Source organism: Schistocerca cancellata, chromosome 1 (genome assembly GCF_023864275.1).
Source record: "Schistocerca cancellata isolate TAMUIC-IGC-003103 chromosome 1, iqSchCanc2.1, whole genome shotgun sequence".
In the NCBI taxonomy this organism is placed as follows: Eukaryota; Metazoa; Arthropoda; class Insecta; order Orthoptera; family Acrididae; genus Schistocerca; species Schistocerca cancellata.
The window spans coordinates 1,287,847,808-1,287,873,098 of NC_064626.1; the positions used below are offsets into that span (position 1 = coordinate 1,287,847,808).

The 25,291-nt window shown below is 39.4% G+C and overlaps 1 protein-coding gene across 2 annotated transcripts in view; it reads right to left on the reverse strand.

Annotated features, from left to right (window-relative positions):
* Nucleotides 1-25,291, reverse strand: part of LOC126095167 (DNA topoisomerase 2-binding protein 1-A-like) — a 304,515-nt gene that overhangs the window by 231,670 nt on the left and 47,554 nt on the right. The window contains exons 3-7 of one of the 2 annotated variants that reach the window (XM_049909903.1): nt 23,355-23,487; nt 23,157-23,264; nt 20,038-20,239; nt 9,600-9,818; nt 4,053-4,175 (exon numbers count right to left, since the gene is read on the reverse strand). In XM_049909903.1, the coding sequence (XP_049765860.1) occupies nt 4,053-4,175; nt 9,600-9,818; nt 20,038-20,239; nt 23,157-23,264; nt 23,355-23,487 (785 nt within the window). Of the gene's footprint in view, nt 1-4,052; nt 4,176-9,599; nt 9,819-20,037; nt 20,240-23,156; nt 23,265-23,354; nt 23,491-25,291 lie in introns of both variants that reach the window. The other variant, XM_049909895.1, reaches the window with a different exon arrangement.

The following is a 25,291-nucleotide window of genomic DNA, read 5'->3' on the forward strand; positions in this document are numbered from 1 at the left end:
GCAGCGACGCACGGATGCACGCCAAGACCGTAGGATCCTACGCAGTGCCGTAGGGGACCGCACCGCCACTTCCCAGCAAATTAGGGACACTGTTGCTCCTGGGGTATCGGCGAGGACCATTCGCAACCGTCTCCATGAAGCTGGGCTACGGTCCCGCACACCGTTAGGCCGTCTTCCGCTCACGCCCCAACATCGTGCAGCCCGCCTCCAGTGGTGTCGCGACAGGCGTGAATGGAGGGACGAATGGAGATGTGTCGTCTTCAGCGATGAGAGTCGCTTCTGCCTTGGTGCCAATGATGGTCGTATGCGTGTTTGGCGCTGTGCAGGTGAGCGCCACAATCAGGACTGCATACGACCGAGGCACACAGGGCCAACACCCGGCCTCATGGTGTGGGGAGCGATCTCCTACACTAGCCGTACACCACTGGTGATCGTCGAGGGGACACTGAATAGTGCACGGTACATCCAAACCGTCATCGAACCCATCGTTCTACCATTCCTAGACCGGCAAGGGAACTTGCTGTTCCAACAGGACAATGCACGTCCGCATGTATCCCGTGCCACCCAACGTGCTCTAGAAGGTGTAAGTCAACTACCCTGGCCAGCAAAATCTCCGGATCTGTCCCCCATTGAGCATGTTTGGGACTGGATGAAGCGTTGTCTCACGCGGTCTGCACGTCCAGCACGAATGCTGGTCCAACTGAGGCGCCAGGTGGAAATGGCATGGCAAGCCGTTCCACAGGACTACATCCAGCATCTCTACGATCGTCTCCATGGGAGAATAGCAGCCTGCATTGCTGCGAAAGGTGGATATACACTGTACTAGTGCCGACATTGTGCATGCTCTGTTGCCTGTGTCTATGTGCCTATGGTTCTGTCAGTGTGATCATGTGATGTATCTGACCCCAGGAATGTGTCAATAAAGTTTCCCCTTCCTGGGACAATGAATTCACGGTGTTCTTATTTCAATTTCCAGGAGTGTACTTTCATTGTACACTGTCTCAATATCAACCCTCACACAAAGTTTGACTTAATTAGTAGTGTGATACATATTATTTGCCTTTCTTGACACATATATACAAAAACTTAACATTTCCTGCTTTGACATACAGTGTGTCCAGTGAGGAAGTCCACAATTTCAAAATTAAATATCTCAAAAACCAAGATCAGTAGACAAGTGAAAAGAATAGATATATTAACTGTGAAAGTCATAAGAATTAGGTACTGAAGTTTTGCAATAGTTTGGATAGTTTCAAAAAGATTGCACTGGAAGCTGTGGAGCTCTTTACAGCAATAGCATGCATTATTAGGCTTGTCCTGTGCAAGCCGTCTTTGCAATCACATCACAATCTTTTCTAAATGTCCACAAGTCACAATACAGACGCGATACAAACCAACAATGAAATCTGCCAACACTTCCTGTAGTGTCTCAATGGAAATGTACTAACATGCTACTCAGACAGCCAATTCGAGCTTGTCCAGCGTGGTGGAATGGTTTCAGTAGACTGTGTCTTCCAATAGTCCCATACAAAGTAGTCAAAAGAAATCAGATCGGCCGAATATGGAGGCCAATCCGTCCCTGCACTAGTGAATTTACAATAATCCAACACAATTCCTGAAGTATTCATCAGGTAATAAACATCTTTCAGTGCAATGTAGTCTGGTCCCATATTAAATGAAGCACTTGGTGTCTGTCGATCCTCGAATGCTGGCTGTGTGGCAACAAATAGTTCCAAAATTGCAACATAATGTTAACTAGGGATCGTTCCTTGCACAAAGTAAGGGCCAATAATGCCTCTGCTGCATACCAAAGCCCAAACAGTAACTTGGAGCGAATACAGTGCTTTCACATCGCTCTGATTTTTGGAATACCAAAATCACCAGTTTTGTTTATTCACAACTCCATTCATCAGGAAGGGTGCTTCATCTGTGAACCAGAAGCAGCCAACATCAAATCCTTCATTATCAATCACTGTGAGAACTTTGTTCTGTTACACAACTTGTACAGGCGACCTGGTAGCTTTGGGTTTTGAAATGAAACGTGTGTAGGCTCTGTCTCAGTATTTCTGCATGCTTGATCACTTCCAACCAGTCTCTGCTGTAATGTTTCAGATGGATTTCCTTCTATTTTGCTGAATAATTCTAGAAACTGTGGCAACATTTTCAGGAGTAACTAAACTGCCTAGGGCCAACATTCCCCGTTGGATCATCAGTCAAAGCTGCCTGTCCGTTGGAATTTGGTGAAGAGGTTGCAAATTGTTTCAGCATCGAGTTATTTTAGAACATTTGTGTCTGAAAACTGTGCCTCGTTGCCACAGGACTGTGTTCAAATCTGTGGTATTCCAAAAACTTTCAGTGGACTACGTTATTTTAATGTCTTCCTTCGGTACACTAACCTCCTGTCATGCTTTAACAGTGTAAGTGATAACTCTGAGCAGCAGTGCATTATTTATTGGCACTATGTGTTGCAATTACAGCACCAGCTGTTAGCAGCTTTTTGAACTATTTTGAAACCTCTGTACATTACTTTTTGAGAGATTTAATTTTGATACCAGGAACTCCTGCATTACAAACTCAGAAGCAAAAATAAACTGTTGGGAACTTTTCTGGCAAAGGGAGTATTTATGTTAATTTATAAAATTTTCGCATATAGGCTACTGACAGTAGTGTCTTTGTGACAGTTGTAAAGTTTTTAATAAATGTGATAATATAACTAGAACATATACAACAGCAACTAAAAGCAACACACACACACACACACACACACACACACACACATTCCAACAATCAAGGTCCACATTATCATCACTTTCACCAAGCACATACCTAAACTTGAGGTTCAGACATAGACGTCTGTCCACTTTCAACTTTGAAATCTAGTAGTTTTGTTACGTCTCCATGTTTCAAGGTGGATATTTGCCTTCCACTACGTATTGGAGCACTAGATTTTGCAAGGCATCTACAAACTGTGGGGGAGTGACTGATCTTCCTTGACATGACTTGCAGAAAATCTGGGGCCTCCGAAGACTCCAATGTAGCCTATTACTTTAAACAAGAGTTTCTGGCAACCTGTTGAAAATATCATTGTAAAATTACTGAAATGTACATTGTTACCATGTACATCAACTACCAGTTTCACAGTGAGGTCTGTAATATTATTAAAGGTTCTGAAATCCTCAGCTTCCATTTTACGGACTATGAAAGGTTTTCTGTAAGGCTTTCTGTAAAACCTGACACCGACCATCAGAAGAGAAAACCAACAGTTTTATATTGGTAACCAAGGATAACAACTGAGCAGCAAAGAGATAAAAAAAATTGTGCTTTGTGGTTGGTTGGGTGGTTTGAGGGAAGGGACCAAACAGCGAGGTCATTGGTCCCATTGGATTAGGGAAAAATAGGTAAGGAAGTCTGCCACATCCTTTCAAATGAACCAACCCAGGAGCTGCCTGAAGCAATTTAGGGAACTCATGGAAAACCTAAATCAGGATGGGCAGGCACGGGTTTGAACTGTCACCAACCCGAACCCAAGTCCAGTGGGCTAACCACTGCGCCACCTCGCTCAGAGTGTGCTTTGTGCTTTGGGCCCATATGGACGTGAATATCAGAGATATCAGTGGGACATCATTTCATAGAAGTTCATAGTAATTCAGTTAGTAAATGCTCATATACACAATGTGGGCCTACAACACAGATAAAACAGATTCATGGTAAGATCAACATATGTCAGGAGCATGCACAAATGCTGCAAACTCAAAATCGGCAACAGTGTGCTTTAGGCCCTTATGGTTCTCGGCACCTCAATATCATATTTTTCTGAAAATTCACATAAAAAATTATGATGTATGATTACACTAATATTGGCAAGACTGAGAATTATGATCATTTACCACAAAACTAATTACACTTAACATATTATATGATGTGCTGATTATCTTCAACACACACACACACACACACACACACACACACACACACACACACACACACTGTAAATCTCATTATTCAGTAGACTGAAAGAACTTGAAACCCATTTCACCAGTGACTGAACTTACTTAAGCTGCCAATTGAGCTTCTTCGACTTGAAATCACAGAGAATGTGGATGTATTCATTGCAGTCTCATCCACAGTACCTGTACCAAAGCCCACAGCACTTATCATTGAGAAATTTGGTAATCCTGAAACATACGAGAAGTAACTGACAGAAAACTATGTGAAGCTCAATACATGCTCATGAGGTTAACTGTTGCTGCTGCTGAACTATATATTTTTATTGCATACTCTAATTTGAAAATTGACAGCACATACATTTTGTGCACGATATTAGCAATATTTAACTAACCAATCAACTGCACATATAATTTAAGCCCATAAAAGAAAGTTTTAAAACAGTCTCTCACATTTAGCATTTTTAAATATCATACAATTGTTATTATGCAAAAAGATGTGAAATTGAATAAATGATGTATACCATGTTGCTAAAAGTCATTCCTAATATGGACAAGGAATGTACATTGAAAACAACAGGAATATTTGTGTTTTGAAAAGAATTGCATTTATTCATTTACATTAACATTATCATTTCAAAAATAGCCCCATTAGAAGTTACACACTTACAACAGTGCTTTTTCCAATTTCTGGAACACTTTTGTTTTCTTTACTTTTGGGAACTGAAAAATGTCATATCAGGCTACTTCTGGAAAGTATTGACACTGGGGCATCATTACAGTTCTGTTTTTGGCCAACAACTCATGAACAAACAACAAAGTGTGAGTAGGTGCAGTATTGTGGTGTAAAAGCGATGAATTGTTCTGTCACCTATCTGCTCATCTTTCCCAACTTGCTTCATGCAAATTATGTTTCAGTAGTACTTCTTATTGACTGTTCAATCTTGTGTTGAGACGTCATGGTGCACTTTGCCATTACAATTGAATAATACATTTAGTATGTGCTTCTCATTTAATCACACTTGCCAAGTTTTTTCTGGTCCTGGCAATCCAGAATGCTTTCACTGGGACGACTGAACCTTAGTTCCAAAGTCGTATCAAGAACTCCATGTTTCACCATCTGTTATGACACATTCCGCCTGTTCTCAATCATTACTGACAATCTAGTGACTCCTGAGCAACTTACATTAGTCACTGTTTTTAGCTGAAGTTCAATAATTTTGCTGTCACACTAGGGTCGTGCCCAAAACTTCCTAAAAAATTTCACTGCATGAACCAATTGATATTCCAACATCAGTGACTTTTCTGATTATGATATTGGGACTGCTGATAATAATTTCTTTCACTTTTTCAACAATTTCGTCAATCAACAATGTGCTGAGCCATCTGGGACACTCCTCAGCAGCCTCTCCATGGTCTTCTTTGAAATGCTTATACAACTCATAAAAAGCCTTGTTTTACTCCTAGTGGACTCACCAAAAGATACATTTAACATTTCTAAAACTTTCGTGCATAAATAATCACTTTTTTATCGTAAATGCAAAATTAACCTTTTTGACAGCTGACAACAGACTAAATTTCCAATACAGTTGACAATTTACAGATACTTTTCATACATATTTACAGATAACACAGAAAAAATGTGAAGCTCTGAACAGGCAAAATTAGGGAATTCCCATTACTTTCTGAACACACCTCGTATAAGGTCTATGAAATTACTGCTAACTTCGAGCAAGTTTAACTTTACTTCAATTTCTGTGCCTATATGAACTCTATAAAAACACGAATTTCACAAAATCAAAGCTAGAGATTCATTCAAAGTATTTTTTGTGCCTTTAGCTCTATTCAAGTGCTCCAGATATAGCAGCTGGTAAACTGATGCTCCTCTTATGTCATAAATATTGTACATACATTTTTTTCAGTTTCATTTTGGAATGACAAATCATTCAACAGCATACACAGTAGAAAATTATCACACCAATTCATACGAGGGTGGTTTGAAAAGTGCTTGGAATCATCAAGAGAGGTCAGCACTAGTGCAATGAGTTGTTCACGTGATATTCACTGGACTGTTGCCTGTAAACACGTGCCATGTCAGTGCTCTTGGAAGAGAGCTGTGGCAGTGACGGGGCTCTGTTGTGTTGTTGTTGTTGTTGTTGTTGTTCTTATCGTCATCATCACATAGTGATTTGCGAAGATGGAAATAAAATTGAGATTCAAGCAGTGATTAAGTGCTTCATAAAGAAAGGTATGAAAGCAAAGGACATTTATGCCAATTTCCAGAATACACTGAGGGACTCTGCTCCTTCATATTCAACTATTGCCAAGTGGACAAATGAATTTAAATTTGGTCAGGAGAGCTTAGATGATAATCTGTGTAGTGGTCGCCCAATATGTGTCACTACTCTAGAAATCACTGCAAAAGTGCACAAAATGGTCATGGAGAATCACCGATTGCAAGTGTGTGAAATTGCTCACTCTTTCCGGATGTCATTTGAATGGGTATATCACATTTTATCTGAAGAATTAGAAATGAAAAAAAATTAGCTGCAAGATGGGTGCCGTGACTCTAGATGCTGGATCAATAACACTTGAGAATGGACATATCTGAACAATATTTGGCCCGATTTGGGAGAAATGAACAAGATTTTTTGCACCGGTTTGTGACCACAGATGAGACTTGGGTGCACTACTATACCCCAGAGAGAAAACAACAGTCAAAGCAGTGGAAACATGCTGACTCTCCGCCATCAAAGAAAGTAAACAATTCCTTCTGTGGGAAAGGCCATGGCATCAGTGTTCTGGGATGCAAAGGGGATTCTGTTTGTAGATTATCTCCCCACTGGGCAAACAATTATTGGAGAATACTATGCTACCCTCCCAGACAAATTGCAACAAAAAATATGTGAAAAAAGGCCAGCTTTAGACAGGAAGAAAGGTATTTTCCATCAATACAATGCACGCCCGCACCCATGTGCCATTGCCATGGCAAAACTACAAGAACCGATGAACAAATCGAGGAAATGTATGATGAGATAAAAGAAATTATTCAGATAGTGATGGGAGACGAAAATTTAATAGTCATGGGTGACTGGAATTCGAGAGTAGGAAAAGGGAGAGAAGGAAATGTAGTAGGTGAATATGGATTGGGGATAAGAAATGAAAGAGGAAGCCGCCTGGTAGAATTTTACACAGAGCATAACTTAATCATAGCTAACACTTGGTTCAAGAATCATAAAAGAAGGTTGTATACATGGAAAAATCCTGGAGATACTAGAAGGTATCAGATAGATTATATAATTGGAAGACACACATTTAGGAACCAGGTTTTAAATTGTAAGACATTTCCAGGGGCAGATGTGGACTCTGACCAAAATCTATTGGTTATGAACTGTAGATAAAAACTGAAGAAACTGCAAAAAGGTGGGAATTTAAGGGGATGGGACCTGGATAAACTGAAAGAAGCAGAGGTTGTACAGAGTTTCAGGGAGAGCTAAGGGAACAATTGACAGGAATGGGGGAAAGAAATACAGTAGAAGAAGAATGGGTAGCGTTGAGGGATGAAGTGGTGAAGGCAGCAGAGGATCAAGTAGGTAAAAAGACGAGGGCTAGTAGAAATCCTTGGGTAACAGAAGAAATATTGACCTTAATTGATGAAAGGAGAAAATATAAAAATGCAGTAAATGAAGCAGGCAAAAAGGAATACAAATGTCTCAAAAATGAGATCAACATGAAGTGCAGAATGGCTAAGCAGGGATGGCTAGAGGACAAATGTAAGGATGTAGAGGCTTATCTCACTAGGGGCAAGATAGATACTGCCTACAGGGAAATTAAAGAGACCTTTGGAGAAAAGAAAGCCACTTGTATGAATATCAAGAGCTCAGATGAAAACCCAGTTCTAAGCAAAGAAGGGAAAGTAGAAAGGTGGAAAGAGTATATAGAGGGTCTATACAAGGGCGATGTTCTTGAGGACAATATCATGGAAATGGAAGAGGATGTAGATGAAGATGAAATGGGAGATATGATACGGTGTGAAGAGAGTGACAGAGCATTGAAAGACCCGAGTCTAAACAAGGCTCCGGGAGTAGACAACATTCCATTAGAAGTACTGACAGCCTTGGGAGAGCCAGTCCTGACAAAACTCTACAATCTGGTGAGCAAGATGTACGAGACAGGCGAAATACCCTCAGACTTCAAGAAGAATATAATAATTCCAATCTCAAAGAAAGCAGGCGTTGACAGATGTGAAAATTACCAAACTATCAGTTTAATAAGTCACAGCTGCAAAATACTAATGCAAATTCTTTACAGACGAATGGAAAAACTGGTAGAAGCCGACCTTGGGAAGATCAGTTTGGATTCCGTAGAAATGTTTGAACACTTGAGGCAATACTGATCTTACAATTTATCTTACAAGGAAGATTAAAGAAAAGGCAGACCAACGTTTCTAGTATTTGTAGACTTAGAGAAAGCTTTTGACAATGTTGACTGGAATACTCTCATATCCTAAAGGTGGCAGGTGTAAAATACAGGGAGCAAAAGGCTATTTACAATTTGTACTGAAACCAGATGGCAGTTATAAGAGTAGAGGGGCATGAAATGGCAGAAGAGGTTGGGAAGGGAGCGAGACAGGGTTGTAGCCTCTCCCCGATGCTATTCAATCTGTATATTGAGCAAGCAGTAAAGGAAACAAAAGAAAAGTTCGGAGTAGGTATTAAAATCCATGGAGAAGAAATAAAAACTTTGAGGTTCGCCGATGACATTGTAATTCTGTCAGAGACAGCAAAGGACTTGGAAGAGCAGTTGAATGGAATGGACAGTGTCTTGAAAGGAGGATATAAGATGAACATCAACAAAAGCAAAACAAGGATAATGGAATGTAGTCGAATAAAGTCAGGTGATGCTGAGGGAATTTGATTAGGAAATGAGACACTTAAAGTAGTAAAGGAGTTTTGCTATTTGGGGAGCAAAATGGGTAGATCACATAACTAATGAGGAGGTATTGAATAGAATTGGGGAGAAGAGAAATTTGTGGCACAACTTGACAAGAAGAAGGGATCGATTGGTAGGACATGTTCTGAGGCATCAAGGGATCACCAATTTAGTACTGGAGGGCAGTGTGGAGGGTAAAAATCGTGGAGGGAGACCAAGAGATGAATACACTAAGCAGATTCAGAAGGATGTAGGTTGCAGTAAGTACTGGGAGATGATGAAGCTTGCACAGGATAGAGTAGCATGGAGAGCTGCATCAAACCAGTCTCAGAACTGAAGACCACAACAACAACAACAACAACAACAAGGTATGAATTGTTGCTGCATCCACCTTATTCAACTGATATGGTTCCATCGGACTTCCATCTCTTCCCAAAACTGAAAATTTTTCTTGGTGGGCCAAGATTCACTTTAAACAAAGATTTGATAGCTGGAGTTGGCAAATATTTTGCAGACCTGGAGGAAACTCATTTTCGAGATGGGATGAGGGCACTGGAACATAACTGGAGCAAGTGTATTAACCTACAATGAGACTACATTGAAAAATATAAAAGTTTGTGATGTAAGTACTTTTTTACTATTCTTTTCTGAGAACTTTTCAAACCACCCTCGTATTCACATATTCTACACACAGATGGGATCACATTAGAGTGAAACACTCACTAGGGTCATCATGCACTGGTGTAGACGACTTCTGCTTTTGTTTCACACCGTAAGGTTCAACTGGAAGTGCGTAACCGTTCTTTACGCTATCTTGAACCCATGCAGGTAGCACACAAGGGAGCTGCCACTGTGATGCGTACTTGAATTTTTCTCCGTAAGGTTCTTGGATAACCAACATATGAGTCTGGTCACCTATAAGTTTGCCTGAATACTCACCACCTATGAAAATAAAACACACACAAATTTTATGTACTTCCAGAGTTCCAACAACGACGTGTGCTCTAATAATAACAAATGCCCGCAATTATATATGTAACTTTAATGTAAAGCAGTGTTATCTGATGATGTGTGTCGATGGCAGACACAATTTCCTGTATCATCATCTTCAATATTTGATGCCTTTTCCAAGAGACTGTAGATACTAAATTCACACAAAAATACAAAATTTATTTTTCAGCTTCAGGTCATAAATGGTATCACAACCTGTTTTGAGTTCTTAGCAAGTTCTCATCGTCATGTTATATAGCAACTCAAAGTGTAACTGAATTGGTCAGGGGAAGTCCTTCCAATACATAGTTGTGTGACCTGAAGTTTAAAAACTTAACTCTTTCTGGTGGGCACACATTATTGCACATAAATCACCTAAAAGCAAAACCTCAACACACCACACAACGAAACACCCATGGCCCCCACTTCCTGTCATCTGCTAAACAGCACAAGAGATTGCCACTGAACCTGGAAAGCAGTGCACTGCAGTGTGATGCATATCCCGTAATTCGAAGAAACCGGTAATAAGCAAGTAAACATGCACGTTAGCACTGTTCATAATCATCATTAGTGTTATTCCTGTACCTTTCAGCATAGCTCTGGGACACCTGGAGAAATTTCAGCCATATCTAGTATGCATATAGTGTACTGGAAGATAAAGCTGTCCTCTACAGGAAGCTTGGTTTGAGCTGAAAGATGCTTTAATAGGCATAGTCCCATTAGGGCAGTATGCCCTCACCTCCCTCGAACCTTAGAACTGACTTACAGTTATGTGGAGATTACAGTTTAATGTGGACAGGATTCCTCCACTTCCATTCCCTCACACTCATCAAAAACTACTGGTAGTGGATGTGGGTGAGATGCACAGGAGGTGACATGTTAGTGTTACACTGTATACAGATTTTATTTCTTTTCCTGTTCAATATAAGGTTTGGATAATAAGTAACTTTGCACGGCATGATAGTCAACTAGTAGCCTCAGTATATTTGTAGATACGAATTAGTATCACTAACCACACAGCGAAATACTCTCTCGTGCACTATCACGTGCCAAAACCTTTTTCAGTATCTTGAATTGTTCATGTGAAAGGTACATCAGTTTTTACTGAAGTGTAATTTGAGGGCAGTCGGTGATACTTCAACTTTAAGACCTCAAACATTTGTGAAGTAGTTCCTGACAGGGAATAGATGTAGATGTATTAAAAACTAACTTGTGAAAATTAGATTTTCTTTCATTCAGTGATGTATCAGTATTTATACCGACTAGGCGTACTGCCCTAAAATCCGTCAGCATACGGGGCGAGGCAGCTAACGTTGACGTGCATATAGATCTGGCACGTGCTGGGTGACATGATTTTGCACTATCAGCACTCTCCAGTGGCAGCTGTCAGGTTTATCTGGCTCACAAACCAATAGGGTTTGTTCACAAAAATGGATGCACAGAGAATTCATTCATTAGTTCTCTTAAAAAGAACATTTCCTTTCCTGACCATACGCTAGTCATGTTGCTCTGTCTGTGGTATACATAAATAAAACTTTATATTTGTGAATATGTAATACAAAAAAAATGAAAGCTACGTGTCCACTCAGGAAAGGCATCAACTTATAAAAGTTCACCAAATCAAACATACATATTTCTGACAGAGAATGCACTTATATTTATAGAACATCATACATTACTACATCCTTTATTTTTGTATGAAACTCCCACAACCTTTTAGAAAACACGAAGGTGAAAAAAAGTATTAATACAATGGGACAAGAACCCTCATCTTATTTGTTCTCAGTTCCTTATTACGACGTCACAATCTACTACGCCATTTGACAACTTGTGTTGTATCATACTTTTTGTTACTATAATCGCCTAAATGTTGCTCACAATTATATAACAAATCCTAATAAGAAAGACCAATTTTCATGAATTTTAAATAAGTCGTTGCTTTAAAAACGGCTTACTATCATTACATATGAGTCATGACATGAAAATTCTTTAACCACCAATATGACGTTTCCCATCATTTTATTACAATAAATCACGTCAATAATGATTTGTTCTCATGACATTCAATGTGCTGGTGTTTAAAAACATAAAACCCATCGAATATGGGCTTCTGCTGAACATGATAAATACATTATGGCATCTTGTTTTCTGCTTGTGATGTAGGGAACGTTCTTGCTTCCTATTGGTTCTACTTTACATGGCACAGTGTCGAAATATCGCAGAACTTACTTTGTAACAATGAAATCAATCTGTTGCTGATATTATAATTTAAATAGGTTGATAAAAAAAACTACTCACCAAGCGGTGGCAGGCGAACACACGAACACGAACACACACACACACACACACACACACACACACACCACACACACACACACACACACACACACACCAAATGGTTTAACTTTTACAAGCTTTTGGAGCCAGTTGGCTCCTTTTTCCGGCAGAAGAGTTGAAGGGGAAGGAAAAGGGATGAAAGAAAAGGACTGGAGTGGTTTAGGGAAAGGGGGTATAGTTTAGAAAAGTCAGCCAGAACCCCAGGCCAGGGGAGACTTACTGGGAGGGATGAGAGGGGTGGGGGAGAGAGAGAGGGGGGAGGACACTCTGCAAAACACCCGAAACTAGAAGACGACATACTGAAATGGATTCAAGGACACCATCAAAATGGCTTCGGAATTAATACAAAAATGATTCAAATGCCCAATTGTAAGCTAATGCTACAATGGAACTTGACAGACTAAGGGTGGAGTTAGTTCGTGCTACAGGTTTATCAAGCATCATGGACTTAGAAAGCAAATCAAAACCAAAATATCTCCGTAAAGGCCACAAGAGTATGAAGAGAAAATATTATCTTTCCATCACTTTATTCTTCAACATCGAAAGAAAATCAATGTGGGAGTAAGCCGAATGGTAAATACAGACAAAACTCCACTGACGTTTGATGTGCCGAGTAACAGGCCTGTTGCCATGAAAGGTGCAAAAACTAACTAAAAAACAAGTGGACATGAAAAAATGCACTACAATGTTGTCCTCTCATGTTGTGCTGACAGTGCTAAACTTAATCCAAGACCATTTTCAAGAGCAAAACAAGCCAAAACCTTTTAAAATGCTGCCAGGTGGTGGTGTTCATTTACATAACAAGATTTAGATGAATGAGGCTGGTGTGAAATTATGGATTTACAGAGTATGGGAGAGAAGCAAAGGTTTTTTATTTAAGAGTAGTTCTCTTCTTGTGCTAGATCAGTTTAGTAATCATTTGAAAAATTCTGTGAAAGAGAAACTGAGACAGGGAAATCTAGAGCTACCTGCTATTCCATGAGGACTTACTTGACAACAACAATCTCTTGATGTCTCAATAAATAAAGCATTTGAAGTGCACATAAGAGGAATGGAACAAATGGATGATACCCAACACGGATCTATGCCGAAGGGAGCTTTAAAAGACCTACAGTCAAACAAGCGTATCAGTGGATAAAACAGTCTTGGTCTAGAATGAGAGAAGACATGATTGTTAAATCTTTCAAGAAGTGGGATATAAGTAATGCTCTTGATGGCAGTGAAGGCCATCTTATGTATGAAGAGGATAATGATGAGAATGGCGAGGAAGAAAGTTCAGATGATGAATTTAGGGATTTTGAAGATCAGTTAAGTTTTATAATGGAAGTTTTTTTCTGGCTTTGTAATCTAATAACAAAAATTGTAAAAATGTTATTGTTTTAAAAACTGCTTAAAGATTACGGTGTGTCATAGTCCATAAAATACAGTATACATACACACAAGTTTTATTTCACATGTGTTTGTTTATGTCAATGAATATGAAATAAAGTTAAGCCTGCTGTGATTTCAGTGTTCTCTGTCCCAGGAATCTGTTACATTTGTGGCAATCTGCCTGTCATCACAAAGCATTAAACACCACTGAGGGCTGCAACAAAGACTAACATGCCATCGCACAACTGTTCACTGAACACATCCTGTTAATTGTGGTGCCGCACACAGCAAATGGAGTAGCCTACAAAGGCTGTAGCTGGTACAAGCAAGATACATTACGCATTCTGTCGATAGGTTCGAAGCAAAACTACAGCAAGCAAAATTAATCCACTGTAGTGAACAGCATACGAGGTATAACCATATAATTTAAACCTCAGTGGAATATCAAACAATGTAGGAAAAGACAGGTTGCTCCATACCATAAAGATAACACGATAAGTTGCAGACAGGCACAATTAAAAGAGAATCACACAGAAGCTTTTGGCCACAGCCTTCATTGGAAAAAGAGAAAAACACACCATTCATTCAGCCGAATGCCAAATCCAGCACCTTGGGCCAGTATGAAACTACCATGTGGAATGGTAGCAGCAATCTGGAGTGGGTGGGGAAGGGATAGCAGTGTATGGGTTGTGGAAGAGAGGAGCGCTGTCTGGCGGAGTGAGCAGGGACTTTCTCGTCTGTATCTTCTCCACTGCTCTGCTTTTCCACTCTGTTTTCCCCACCTCCCTATCCCACAATCTCCTGACACTGGGCCTGTTGTTTTTCTGGTAACTGCACATTCCGCCCAAGAGTGCTCCTCTCTTCCTCCACCTGTACACTGCTATTCCTTCCCCTTTCCAATCCCTGGCACCTCCAGATTGCTGCTACCATCGCACGATAGTTGCATTCTGGCCCGAGCTGCCAGAGTTGGCAGTCACGTGTGTGTGAGGTGCTTGCTTGTGTGAATGAATGGTGTGTGGTTCTCTTTTTTCTGACGAAGGCTGTGGTCGTAAGCTGATGTGTATGTGTCTTAAATGTGCCTGTCTGCAACTTAGCATGTTATGTTCACAGTAAGTAGCAATTATCTTCTCGTACATTGTTAGTATTCCCACCTGGAGCTTCCATTGTTTGACCAAACCTAAGTGGAAGCCGTGGTCACTCCATTTGCCATGTACACCAATCACATCAGTCATACTTTGGAACAAGGCGCCAAATAAGCTTGCTGTTTATCACTCTATATGCTACAAACCACAGGATTAGCGTGATGTCACCACACTATGTAACTGTTAGCTCAGGCAGAAAACAAACAACCAAGATGTAATCAAGCAGTTTTCACTGTATTTCACAGTTTTCAGTTTATTTCACCATACAGGCTATAAATTTTTGGTATTTTCGAGGTGAACATAAAATGAAAGAATCCTCAGAACTGTGTTTTAACGTACAATTTGTGGCAGTAGTGTGTTGGGGAAATGGCTTAACTGCCTCATGTATCATTAGCAAAAAAGGCAATCTTTTCACAATTACATGCCCTACAGTATTACTAGTAGTAAAATCCACTTTTTTCCCTTATAGGTCTATTTTATGACGTAAAATTTTGAAATCTCTTTCTTGTTTGTTTATGGATTTGCAACTTGATTATGTAAGTTGACATTATTGAGTGCTGGTGAAATTGTTACCTATGAGGAGGAGTATGAAACTCCTGCACAGCTGATTTATAGCTTCTGTGCTTGTTTATACTTTACAATCCAGTAGTTTAGGAATTACAAATGTTTCATAGGCTACAGCCTGAAAACATATTACATAGTGAGCAAAACAAAGCGTGTTAGTGTGGTGCAGGGTCTGCAATAACTGTTGGGTGATTTAACAAGTCATCAGCCAATAACAGCTCACTAGCCAGAAATTGCCAATGTTTTCTTGACTCTGATCAAGTGTATTCTTAGAGACTTTGTGTTTGAACTTGAAGGGTTGATGATCAAAATTGTCGCTGAATACAGTATATCAGAAATACAAGCAAAAAGATGAGAATGAGATAAGTGGCACAAGACAAGGTGATGACTGGGCTCCTTCATCAAGTATTGACTCTGTCTGGAACATATAGTGTCAACTCTCCTGTTTTACCACTGCTGATGCAACCCATCAATAGTTGTATCTTAATTGTACGGTGAAGCTAAACGCTGCAAGTTCCGTTGGCTATACCGATCTTGGATTACGTCAGCATTTTCTCTCTCATGTTGCCCCTCTCCACAATGAGCTAAAATAATACCTTAACTTCATCACCATCTGCGGTGCCACATATAACTTGCTCAGTCACATCAAATATTAATAGGAAGAAAACAGGACGAAATCAAGTGAGACATCACATAAGTGCACAGAATTGAGGTGAACCTCACTAGGGAGAAACGTAAAATTGGAAAATTTTTAGCACTAATCTTATGGATTTTCCATAGGGGTTATGAATTTATGGTGTAGAATTGCAAAAACTGTTACAACCGGAGAACGTAAAATCAAAGTTTCACTGCGACAACCGAAAATTCAGTGAGAGGTTACGTCCAAGGATGGCATAATTCCACAACAGTGGAACACTTGCTTTTTGCTGAGTGACATACTATCACTTATCAATACCTGTGTTTCAGAATCTTTCATTGCTTATGAAATTTTAGTGGTGCACGTAGGAAAGGAAGTAATCCAGTTATGGCACCCAGAAGAGCATCAAGTTGTTGTGTCTCATTCAAATTCAAGCACGTTGCATGGAATGTAACAATGAAAAGCGACTTTCTGCTTCTGATTGTACAAACATAACTCAAACCAACTGAATGACTATACCTCAATGTTTTAAGCAGTTTATGAATTGTGAAGACTTCATTAAATCATGTAAGATATCCCTTTTCTTTTTTAATCAATACTATCATTTAATGACAAAAACTATCAGTCAGGTATCTTCAGGCAATAAACTTTGTAAGAAATTTCACAACAATATACAAACATTTGACTGATGAAACTTCCTGGCAGATTAAAACTGTGTGCCCGACCGAGACTCGAACTCGGGACCTTTGCCTTTCGCGGGCAAGTGGTAGAGCACTTGCCCGCGAAAGGCAAAGGTCCCGAGTTCGAGTCTCGGTTGGGCACACAGTTTTAATCTGCCAGGAAGTTTCATATCAGCGCACACTCCGCTGCAGAGTGAAAATCTCATTCTGGATTTGACTGATGACCAAATATATTGTGTTTGAAGTTCTAGTTTATTTTTACACTATTAATTTCAAAGGTAGTGCCTTCTTTAATTTAACAGTAAATATTAAAGTACAAATACGGATTATTGAAAATAAGCAGCACTTAACGTACAGTGAGACAGAATGGCTAGCCTGTAAATATTTTCAAGGATGCAAAAGTCCACATACTACTGTTACATGCACTTAAAAGAAGGAAGAAACTAGCTTTCTGAACCAGCTGTTTCCTCTTCGGGGAGGGAGATATATATATTAAGGGGAGATGCCAGAGAGAATACAAGATCAAAACTACTTCATGTTAACCACCATCTGTCAGACAATACGACATAGTGACAAGTAAATATGGAATAAAATGAGGAGGAGGAAGAATGACAACTGGAATTAAGAACTAGGAGAAAAGTGGAAAATAAAGACGAGAACAATCAAAAAGAGAGCGATGCGAGTGTAGATCAAAGGCATTCACAGGAAAAAGTTTGTTTGTTGAAAATTTCAAAAAGTATGCCACAGCATGAGAATGAAGTCATTGTTTATTCTCGCTGTCATAATCTGAACTTTAATATTTTTACAAACATCAACTGATTCAATTCATTATAAATTATCCCAGCATGGACTCATTTTCAGTGAACATGACAAAGATTTTGGCCAAACTGAAAACTAAATGAGAGCCACATGTACGTACCTGATTGCTAGCTACTAGTTGCTAACAAAGGAACCTCCACATCGCAACCCCCTCAGATTTAGTTATAAGTTGACACAGTGGATAGGCCTTGAAAAACTGAACACAGATCAATCGAGAAAACAGGAAGAAGTTGTGTGGAACTATGAAAAAAATAAGGAAAATATACAAACTGAGTAGTCCATGCGGAAGATATTCAACATCAAGGATAGTCTGAGCTCAGGATCGCCGTGGTCCCTTGGTAAGCGTGAGCAGCTGCGAAGCGGGAGGTCCTTAGTTCAAGTGCTCCCTCGCGTGAAAAGTTTAATTTTTTATTTTCAGACAATTATTATCTGTCCAATGCAAGTTAACTGCGCCGTAGTATGGGGACGCTACACCTAAACAAACATATGTTTTGACGGAGCACAGGGAAAACTGTGCGACTGTGAAACTGTTGCATTCATTTGTTGCAGTTTATGTGACAAACTCTTATGTTTTCATCACAATTTTTGGGAGTGATTATCACATCCACAAGAAAACCTAAATCAGGCAAGGTAGAAGAATCTTTTTACCCATTCGCCAAGTGTACAACTTAGGTGGGTCGACAACATATTCCTGTCATGTGACGCACATGCTGTCACCAGTGTCGTATAGAATATCTCAGACGTGTTTTCCTGTGGAGGAATTGGTTGACCTATGACCTTGCGATCAAATGTTTTCGTTTCCCATTGGAGCGGCACGTCCTTTCGTCTACTAATCGCACGGTTTTGCAGTGCAGTCGCAAAACACAGACACTAAACTTATTACAGTGAACAGAGACGTCAATGAACGAATGGAGAGATCATAACTTTGCCAAAATAAAAAAGCAAACTTTTCACTCGAGGGAAGACTTGAACCAACGATCTCTTGTTCTGGAGCTGCTCGCGCAAACCACAGGACCATGGCGCTCCTGACCTTACATTATCCTTGATGTTGCCTATCTTGCACATGGACTACTCAGTTTGTATATTTTGCTTATTTTTTTCATAGTTCCACACAACTTCTTCCTGTTTTCTCGATTGATCTGTGTTCAGTTTTTCAAGGCCTATTCACTGTGCCAACTTACAACTAAATCTGAGGGGGGTGCAATGGGGAGGTTCCCTTGTAAGAGCAACAATAGAAGACTAAGTGTCATGATGAGCCAGGCTGTTTTTGAAGATACAGCCAACGTGAATGCTGTAACAACAGTTACTGTTCGATCTGCAGATCACAGCAGAGTAATTCTTTGACACAACGGCCAACTTGGATCTTTATCACTTTTCCTCTAAAAGATCTTCAAATGAGAGTAATAATGAGGTACTATAAATGATTCATTTGTTTTCAAAGCTCATGTAAAAACATGGCTGATGCACAAATAGAACCATAAATTTGCAAGTTTGCATTTTGCTCTCTACAGATGCCATTCTGGTGACACGACATGTCCAACTGACAAGTTCTGTATCTTAAGTGGCGCCATCCTGCAAATGGTCATAGCAGCAGTAGCACTGAAGCATTTTCTGAGCTATTCCACTGTTCTTGGTATTGGGGAGGGTATGTAAAGACAATGCGTAATATTTCCCCAATGAAAAAAGTCACAGGGCACAAAGTCAGGCAACCTGGGAGGCCAAGGGAACAGAACCACATCATCATCACGATGCCCAATCCAGCAATGTGGAAGTCCTTCGTTTAGGTGTTATTTCAGTTATAATTGCTGCACGAGCTGCAGATAGTACAGTTTGAAATGTAATCACTGTGGCAAAATCTTCCACACAGTCAGATGAAGTATTCAAAGTGCATGGAACAATGATTTCTTTGGACTGGGTACGAAACTTACTTTTACCTTCTCTACAGTTGCATCTGGTCCATTGGTACTTTTCTGTTTACAGTGTTAATACTAAGACACAGTTCTCTATTTATGTGGTGGTTATTTTGCACAGCTCCTTTTGAATGTATGCTGCACTGTTGTAACAGATAAACATATCGCATATTCAAACAAACAATAACTCTTTTCTTACTTTGTCACCATTTTGTCAAGGCACTGCACCCATAACACCAACTGGTGGACACAACGCAAACTCTGCGAGTTTACAATTCAATTCAAGTATCAATCATATTTATACATTTAATATTTTGAAAAATACAGAACTCTGAAAACTAATGAATCATTTATAGTCACTCAGCATAAATGACATTATACCATTTAACAGCTCGGAAAATGCTGTATTCTCCCTTCTTTTGTTTCCACGAGGGAAATTTATACATATAATATAATAATACAGTTTCTAAGGTTTAACAGTTATTAAATTTGAAACCATTTTCTTATATACCTCTAAACTTAAGTCATTTATGTCAGAAGTATGAAAATTTCACTGGTATCGCTTTGCTTCTGAGGCCCGTATAGGCATACTATAGCACTATCACACTTCATTCACATAGAAAGACTTTTCACACGGAGGACACATTAACGATGAGATAGTAGAACAAAGATAAAACATTAATAAATTGCAATACCTTGAAACATACGTACCATTACTGTTTATAAGCTCTTTAATCGTGTCTCTTTCTTTGTGAGGTAGCCCAGATGATGTCACACACAAGTTGTGAAAAATTGGGCACTTATAATTCATAAATTCGTCATCTGTTGCATGGACATTTCTGAGCTTGCTAGCTTCCCACACTTCCAGCACCCACTTCTCTGTCATGACAGGTATGCCCTGCTCAGTTGCTTTCTGAAACAATTGACAGGCATTTAGTACCGGATGAAAATGATCAAAATGTTAACAGAAGTGTCCTCTACAAAATCTTAAGTATTTCTAAACACGAACTCCTGTCACAATAACCAAAATCACAATCACATGTTACATGTTTATATGCATAAAAATACAACAACAACTTGTACTGGCTGACTGAACGGTACATCCCTTTTCATATTTGCAATGTAAGGGTACAGGTAAAGAATCTGAAAACAAGATGTGTTCTCCATTAAGGATTGATGTAATGAAACAGATGTGAATGAAAATATTCTCTAAAGTTCCTGCAATTTCTATCAACACGGTGAAAAAGTTTTCTATCAGGCTGTTCCAGTCCGAGCACCTGCTGGCAGGCAGCTGGTGCCCGTCAGTTTAGGATGGCAGGGGGCAGGAAGGCAGCTGATACGCACAGGCAGTCAGGTCGTAGCCTGCACAATCTTACAGCACCGGTCGGGTGCATGCAGACAGGCATGGCCTAATGCCTCATGCACGAGCAGAATAAGGGCAATAGGACCACATGGAATGTAGTGTACAGCAGCTGTGTCCGCCCAACTGTGGGCTTAGTGGCACCCTGGAGAGGCCATGCCCTATGGAGCGGCCTGTCCATATAGACAGCAGAAGTATAGTGAAAATAGGTAACAATGTTTTGGATGATTACAGTTAACAAGAAATTATAAGCACTTTTGCTTATTTCCAAAGTTTTTCAAAATATACATAGATAATGCCCCTAAAATCTGGAGGAAAATATGCTTATGCAATTAAGAAATAACACTATGTATAGCCTATTGTCTGTAGACAAGTGACTGTAGCCAAGAATGAAGAAGACTCAAGTTATTGATGTGGAAAATTAGCAGAGGAATGCCAGAAGTGGCATACGAATATATTAGAACCCACAGTACGTAGTCATAGGAAAGGAAATGTAAGTCGTATAAACAGAGAAGAGAATTGTTAAAAAAATAATCTCATATTAAATACAAGGTATCACACTGACAGTAGACGGCAGGGACAATCGGGACATACAGAATAAAACTTGGAAATCGAGCATCGTAACTGAGCAGATACATCTAACATTATGAAATGGAGGTACACGAGTTTTGTGGAAAGCATCAAGTCATATGCATCAGAAGTGTGGGCACTGACAAAGAAAATGACAGGAAGACTGTACTCGATGGAAATTACTTACTGAGGTGGTGTTGCAAAACCACATACCAACAGGGTGAATAATCAAGACATCAAGTAAATGACCATAATAAATTTAACATTGACTACAGTCGACAGATAGGGAATAGCTGGTATGGTATGGCAATATGAAGAGTACAGATGGCAACACATCTCATCTCAAAGTGTGGACACGAATAATTTCAGGAAAGTGGGAAAGGACCAGGCCTACGAAGGATTGGAATGCAGGAATTGCAGACACCATGAAGGAAAGACAGCTGACAGAACATATTTCTATAAAGGGCTATGAAGATTGGGTTACAATAAACAGCAAACAATGCTGCAAGACAAATGCTGGAATACATATTGTACATTCTCTAGAATATGAATATGGCTGACCAAGACAATCACTGTACACAGTATTTAAAGACAAATATGACTAAGCATTAAATAGATTGAAAAATCATAAAAATCTGGAACTGAAAATTTTCATGCATAAAAGGAGAAATTATACGTAATTCTGAAGAAACACTTATGACATGCATTCCTGAGTCCAGCATAGCACTGAAATGCAATTAGTACACAGCAGTCAACCTCCTATTACAAGTCTAAAAATTGGTAACTAGCATTAACTATCATCACCTGCAAACGAAAGCAGAAGGTCCACGAGATGACTGTTTACACTTCAAAAGTAATTTGGAACACCAGATGTAATATTCACATTACGGTTAACGGCTGAGAATTCTTTGATGTTCAGCAAATTAGCCTTTATCCACTTCACATATAGAGAGAAGGCACTCAGCAAAGTCCGTCAAAATATTCAAACTGATGAACAAAGGAATGGATTATATGGACTGAAGAATAATTCTGCATGAAACAGAGTGCCATTATATGTGAAGAAAGAGTGCAGACAAGGCTATAAAAAAGGAATGATGAAGATTTGGTTCAACACCACTGCTATTCAATTTGTACACAAACAATGCAGTTATGTAATTTTAGAAGTCAGTGGCAATGGGGCAACAGTTCAAGGGGAACCAAAAAGAGGAAAAAATACAAATGAGAAAATGCATAAGGGTCAGAAAAGTAAATGTAGTCAATGCACTTTACAGGTAAAAAACTGACATTACTACATCCAAGTACTTGGGAAGCTGTCTCACAGCAGACTGAGCAAGTGCAATGTATGTGAAAGCACAAAAGCCCAAGTACTAGAATCACTTCTCCAGAAAAGCAAACCACTGACAAACAGCATCTTCCTGAATCCTGAGACAAAATTCTTCCTCAGCTACATAGGGAGTGCATGCCTGTAAGGAGCAGAAACTTTGACTCGAAGGAAATCACAGTAGGCTTTTTGTGTGTGTTCCTGCAGATTAAAATTGAAGTACTGAGAGAAACAGGAGAGCCACAACAGTTACTGATAAGCAGAAACATTGTTACAATCAATGTTAATACTGATGTCAGTTTACTGCTCAGAGAAAACTACAGAAAAAAGGCAGAACACTGTACGATAGTTCACGACGGAAATTAAAGTTAGTAAAAATGAGCACCAGTGGATTAGCTGTGGACGTAACTGTAAAGACTGAAAGGCTAACAAGGTAGGAGAGCAATTCCCACTAAATACCCTGCACAGCACAATACAGTATCGGTGTGCACGTAAGGATATCGCAAAAATAAACTGCACGTTGCAATATTAATGTAGGAGAAGTTATATTCTCAAAGCAGGATATAATGAAGGGCTTACCTGGTACTTCTCTGAAAGCACAGAATGTGCAACAAGATGGGTGACACTCTGTCTTAGTTTGTTGGTAAAAACACCTCCCATGAACTCTACCAGTTTTGTAATTTTTTTCTGAAATACAAGGCATTATGTTTTAGATGCAAGCATTGTAACTGCTGAAACACACAGAATAAATATTTTCCTTGTACCATATATTACTACCTTTGGTTCACCATCAAAACCAGTGGTGCTAATTAGGAGTCCCCTCATTCCCACAGTGTAAATTGCAGAACGGCCTTCAGGTATTGAAATTCCTTCTGTGAGGCAAGTTAGAATGCAGCGTGGCCCAACTATTCTGCTAAAACACCAATTACATATATTAGTTATGCATAAGCTGAAGACCAAATTGACAGCATAACCACAAGAACATCCTAGCAAAATGATTTCTACATTACGAATGTCACAAATGATTAAGTGACAAGAACAGGGGAGGGGGGGGGGGGGGGCAGCAGCATTTAAAGGCAACTGAATACGAGTTGGGGGCGGAAAACTATCCCTACCTTACACCTCAGATTTCATTTCGAGATCTAACATGTCAATATTAACTGAGCAATTATACCACAATATGTCACGTATACTGCACTCTGAGTCATCTGAATTTTTATTAAATAAGCCACATTTAAAACTGGAAAATTTTTTCCTCCAGCAATTCTAATGATTAACAAACAAGGTAAGACTTCATTTGTTAAAATGAGGCTGAGATCTTCAACACTTCTAATAACAATTAGAGTTGGATTGCCAAAATACATTCTATGTTTATGAAAATTTGGTTCACTTCGTGAAAGTTATGATGGACCTTGGGGTCACACAGCTGACATTTCGAGGACTATCTGGCAATGAGAACAGAAACCGATTTCTTATAAACAAGTGCGGGATCCACATCGGGTGGGACCGACGGACGATATCGAAAAATTTCGAAGGTGGGCAGCTCATTTTGTATTACTCCGAAATAGGGGAGATAGTGCCACAGACGTGATACATAAATTGGAGTGACAATCATTTAAACAAAGGCTTTTTCGTTGTGACGCGATATTCTCGTGAAACTTCAATTGCCAGTTTTCTCCTCCAATTGTGAAAACATTGTGCTGGCACCCACCTACATACAGAGTAAGGTGCAGCAAAGTCAGTAACTGTAGAATGGAATTCAGCCTCCACTTGCACAAGCAAACAAACTTAACCAAGGTTTCAGCTATAATAATTTAGCCTTCTTCAGAAATGTCACAATATAAAATTAAAACATGCCGGATACTGGCCTCGTCAAAATACAGTATATAGTCATAAGACTGCATCACTTCTACTAATGACAAGGCCAATATCGGGCACCGTTTAATTTTAATTTTATATTGTGACATTTCTGAAGGAGGCTACATTATTATAGCCGAAACCTAGGTAAAGTTTCTTTCCTTATGCAACTGGAAGCTGAAATTTAATATATTAAGAAACGATCATCACGACAAAATAAGAGAAATCGGGGCTAACACAGAAAAATTTAAGTGCTCATTTTTTCCGCGCACAGTTCGAGAGTGGAACGGTAGAGAGACAGCTTGAAGACGGTTCGCTGAACCCTCTGCCGGGCACTTTATTGTGGATAGCAGAGTAATCGTGTAGATGTAGATATTACAGTGGATAATAAAATCACTAACGGGAGCGTGTAGGTTCGTGTGCGAGTTTGTGCCCTCTACTCGTGTTTAAATAAAATATAGTCATAAAAAGGGAATTAGTTAAAAAATGCTAAAAGTTATTCACTGGACTTGTGGCTCAGTTACTGCTAATAACAACAGGAAAGTAACCATTCTAAACATGGCTGTCAAAGTTCTCAAAAAATTTGAGTCAGTTTCACAATATATATTAAAAAGAAAAATAGATATAGTGTCAAAATTTTAGAACTTATTCTGATAATATGACTGGCTTGATCACTAACTAAAAATAGATGAACCAGCCTCTATGAAAAACATAAAAATGACAGGCAATAACTTAGCCACACGTCTTGCCAACACACCAAATCTTCAGAACTTCAGTATTTTCCTCACTGTCGTTTAAAACGTCGGACGAATCGTACCACGAACAATTGTTGTGGCCGTATCCAAATATAAAAATTT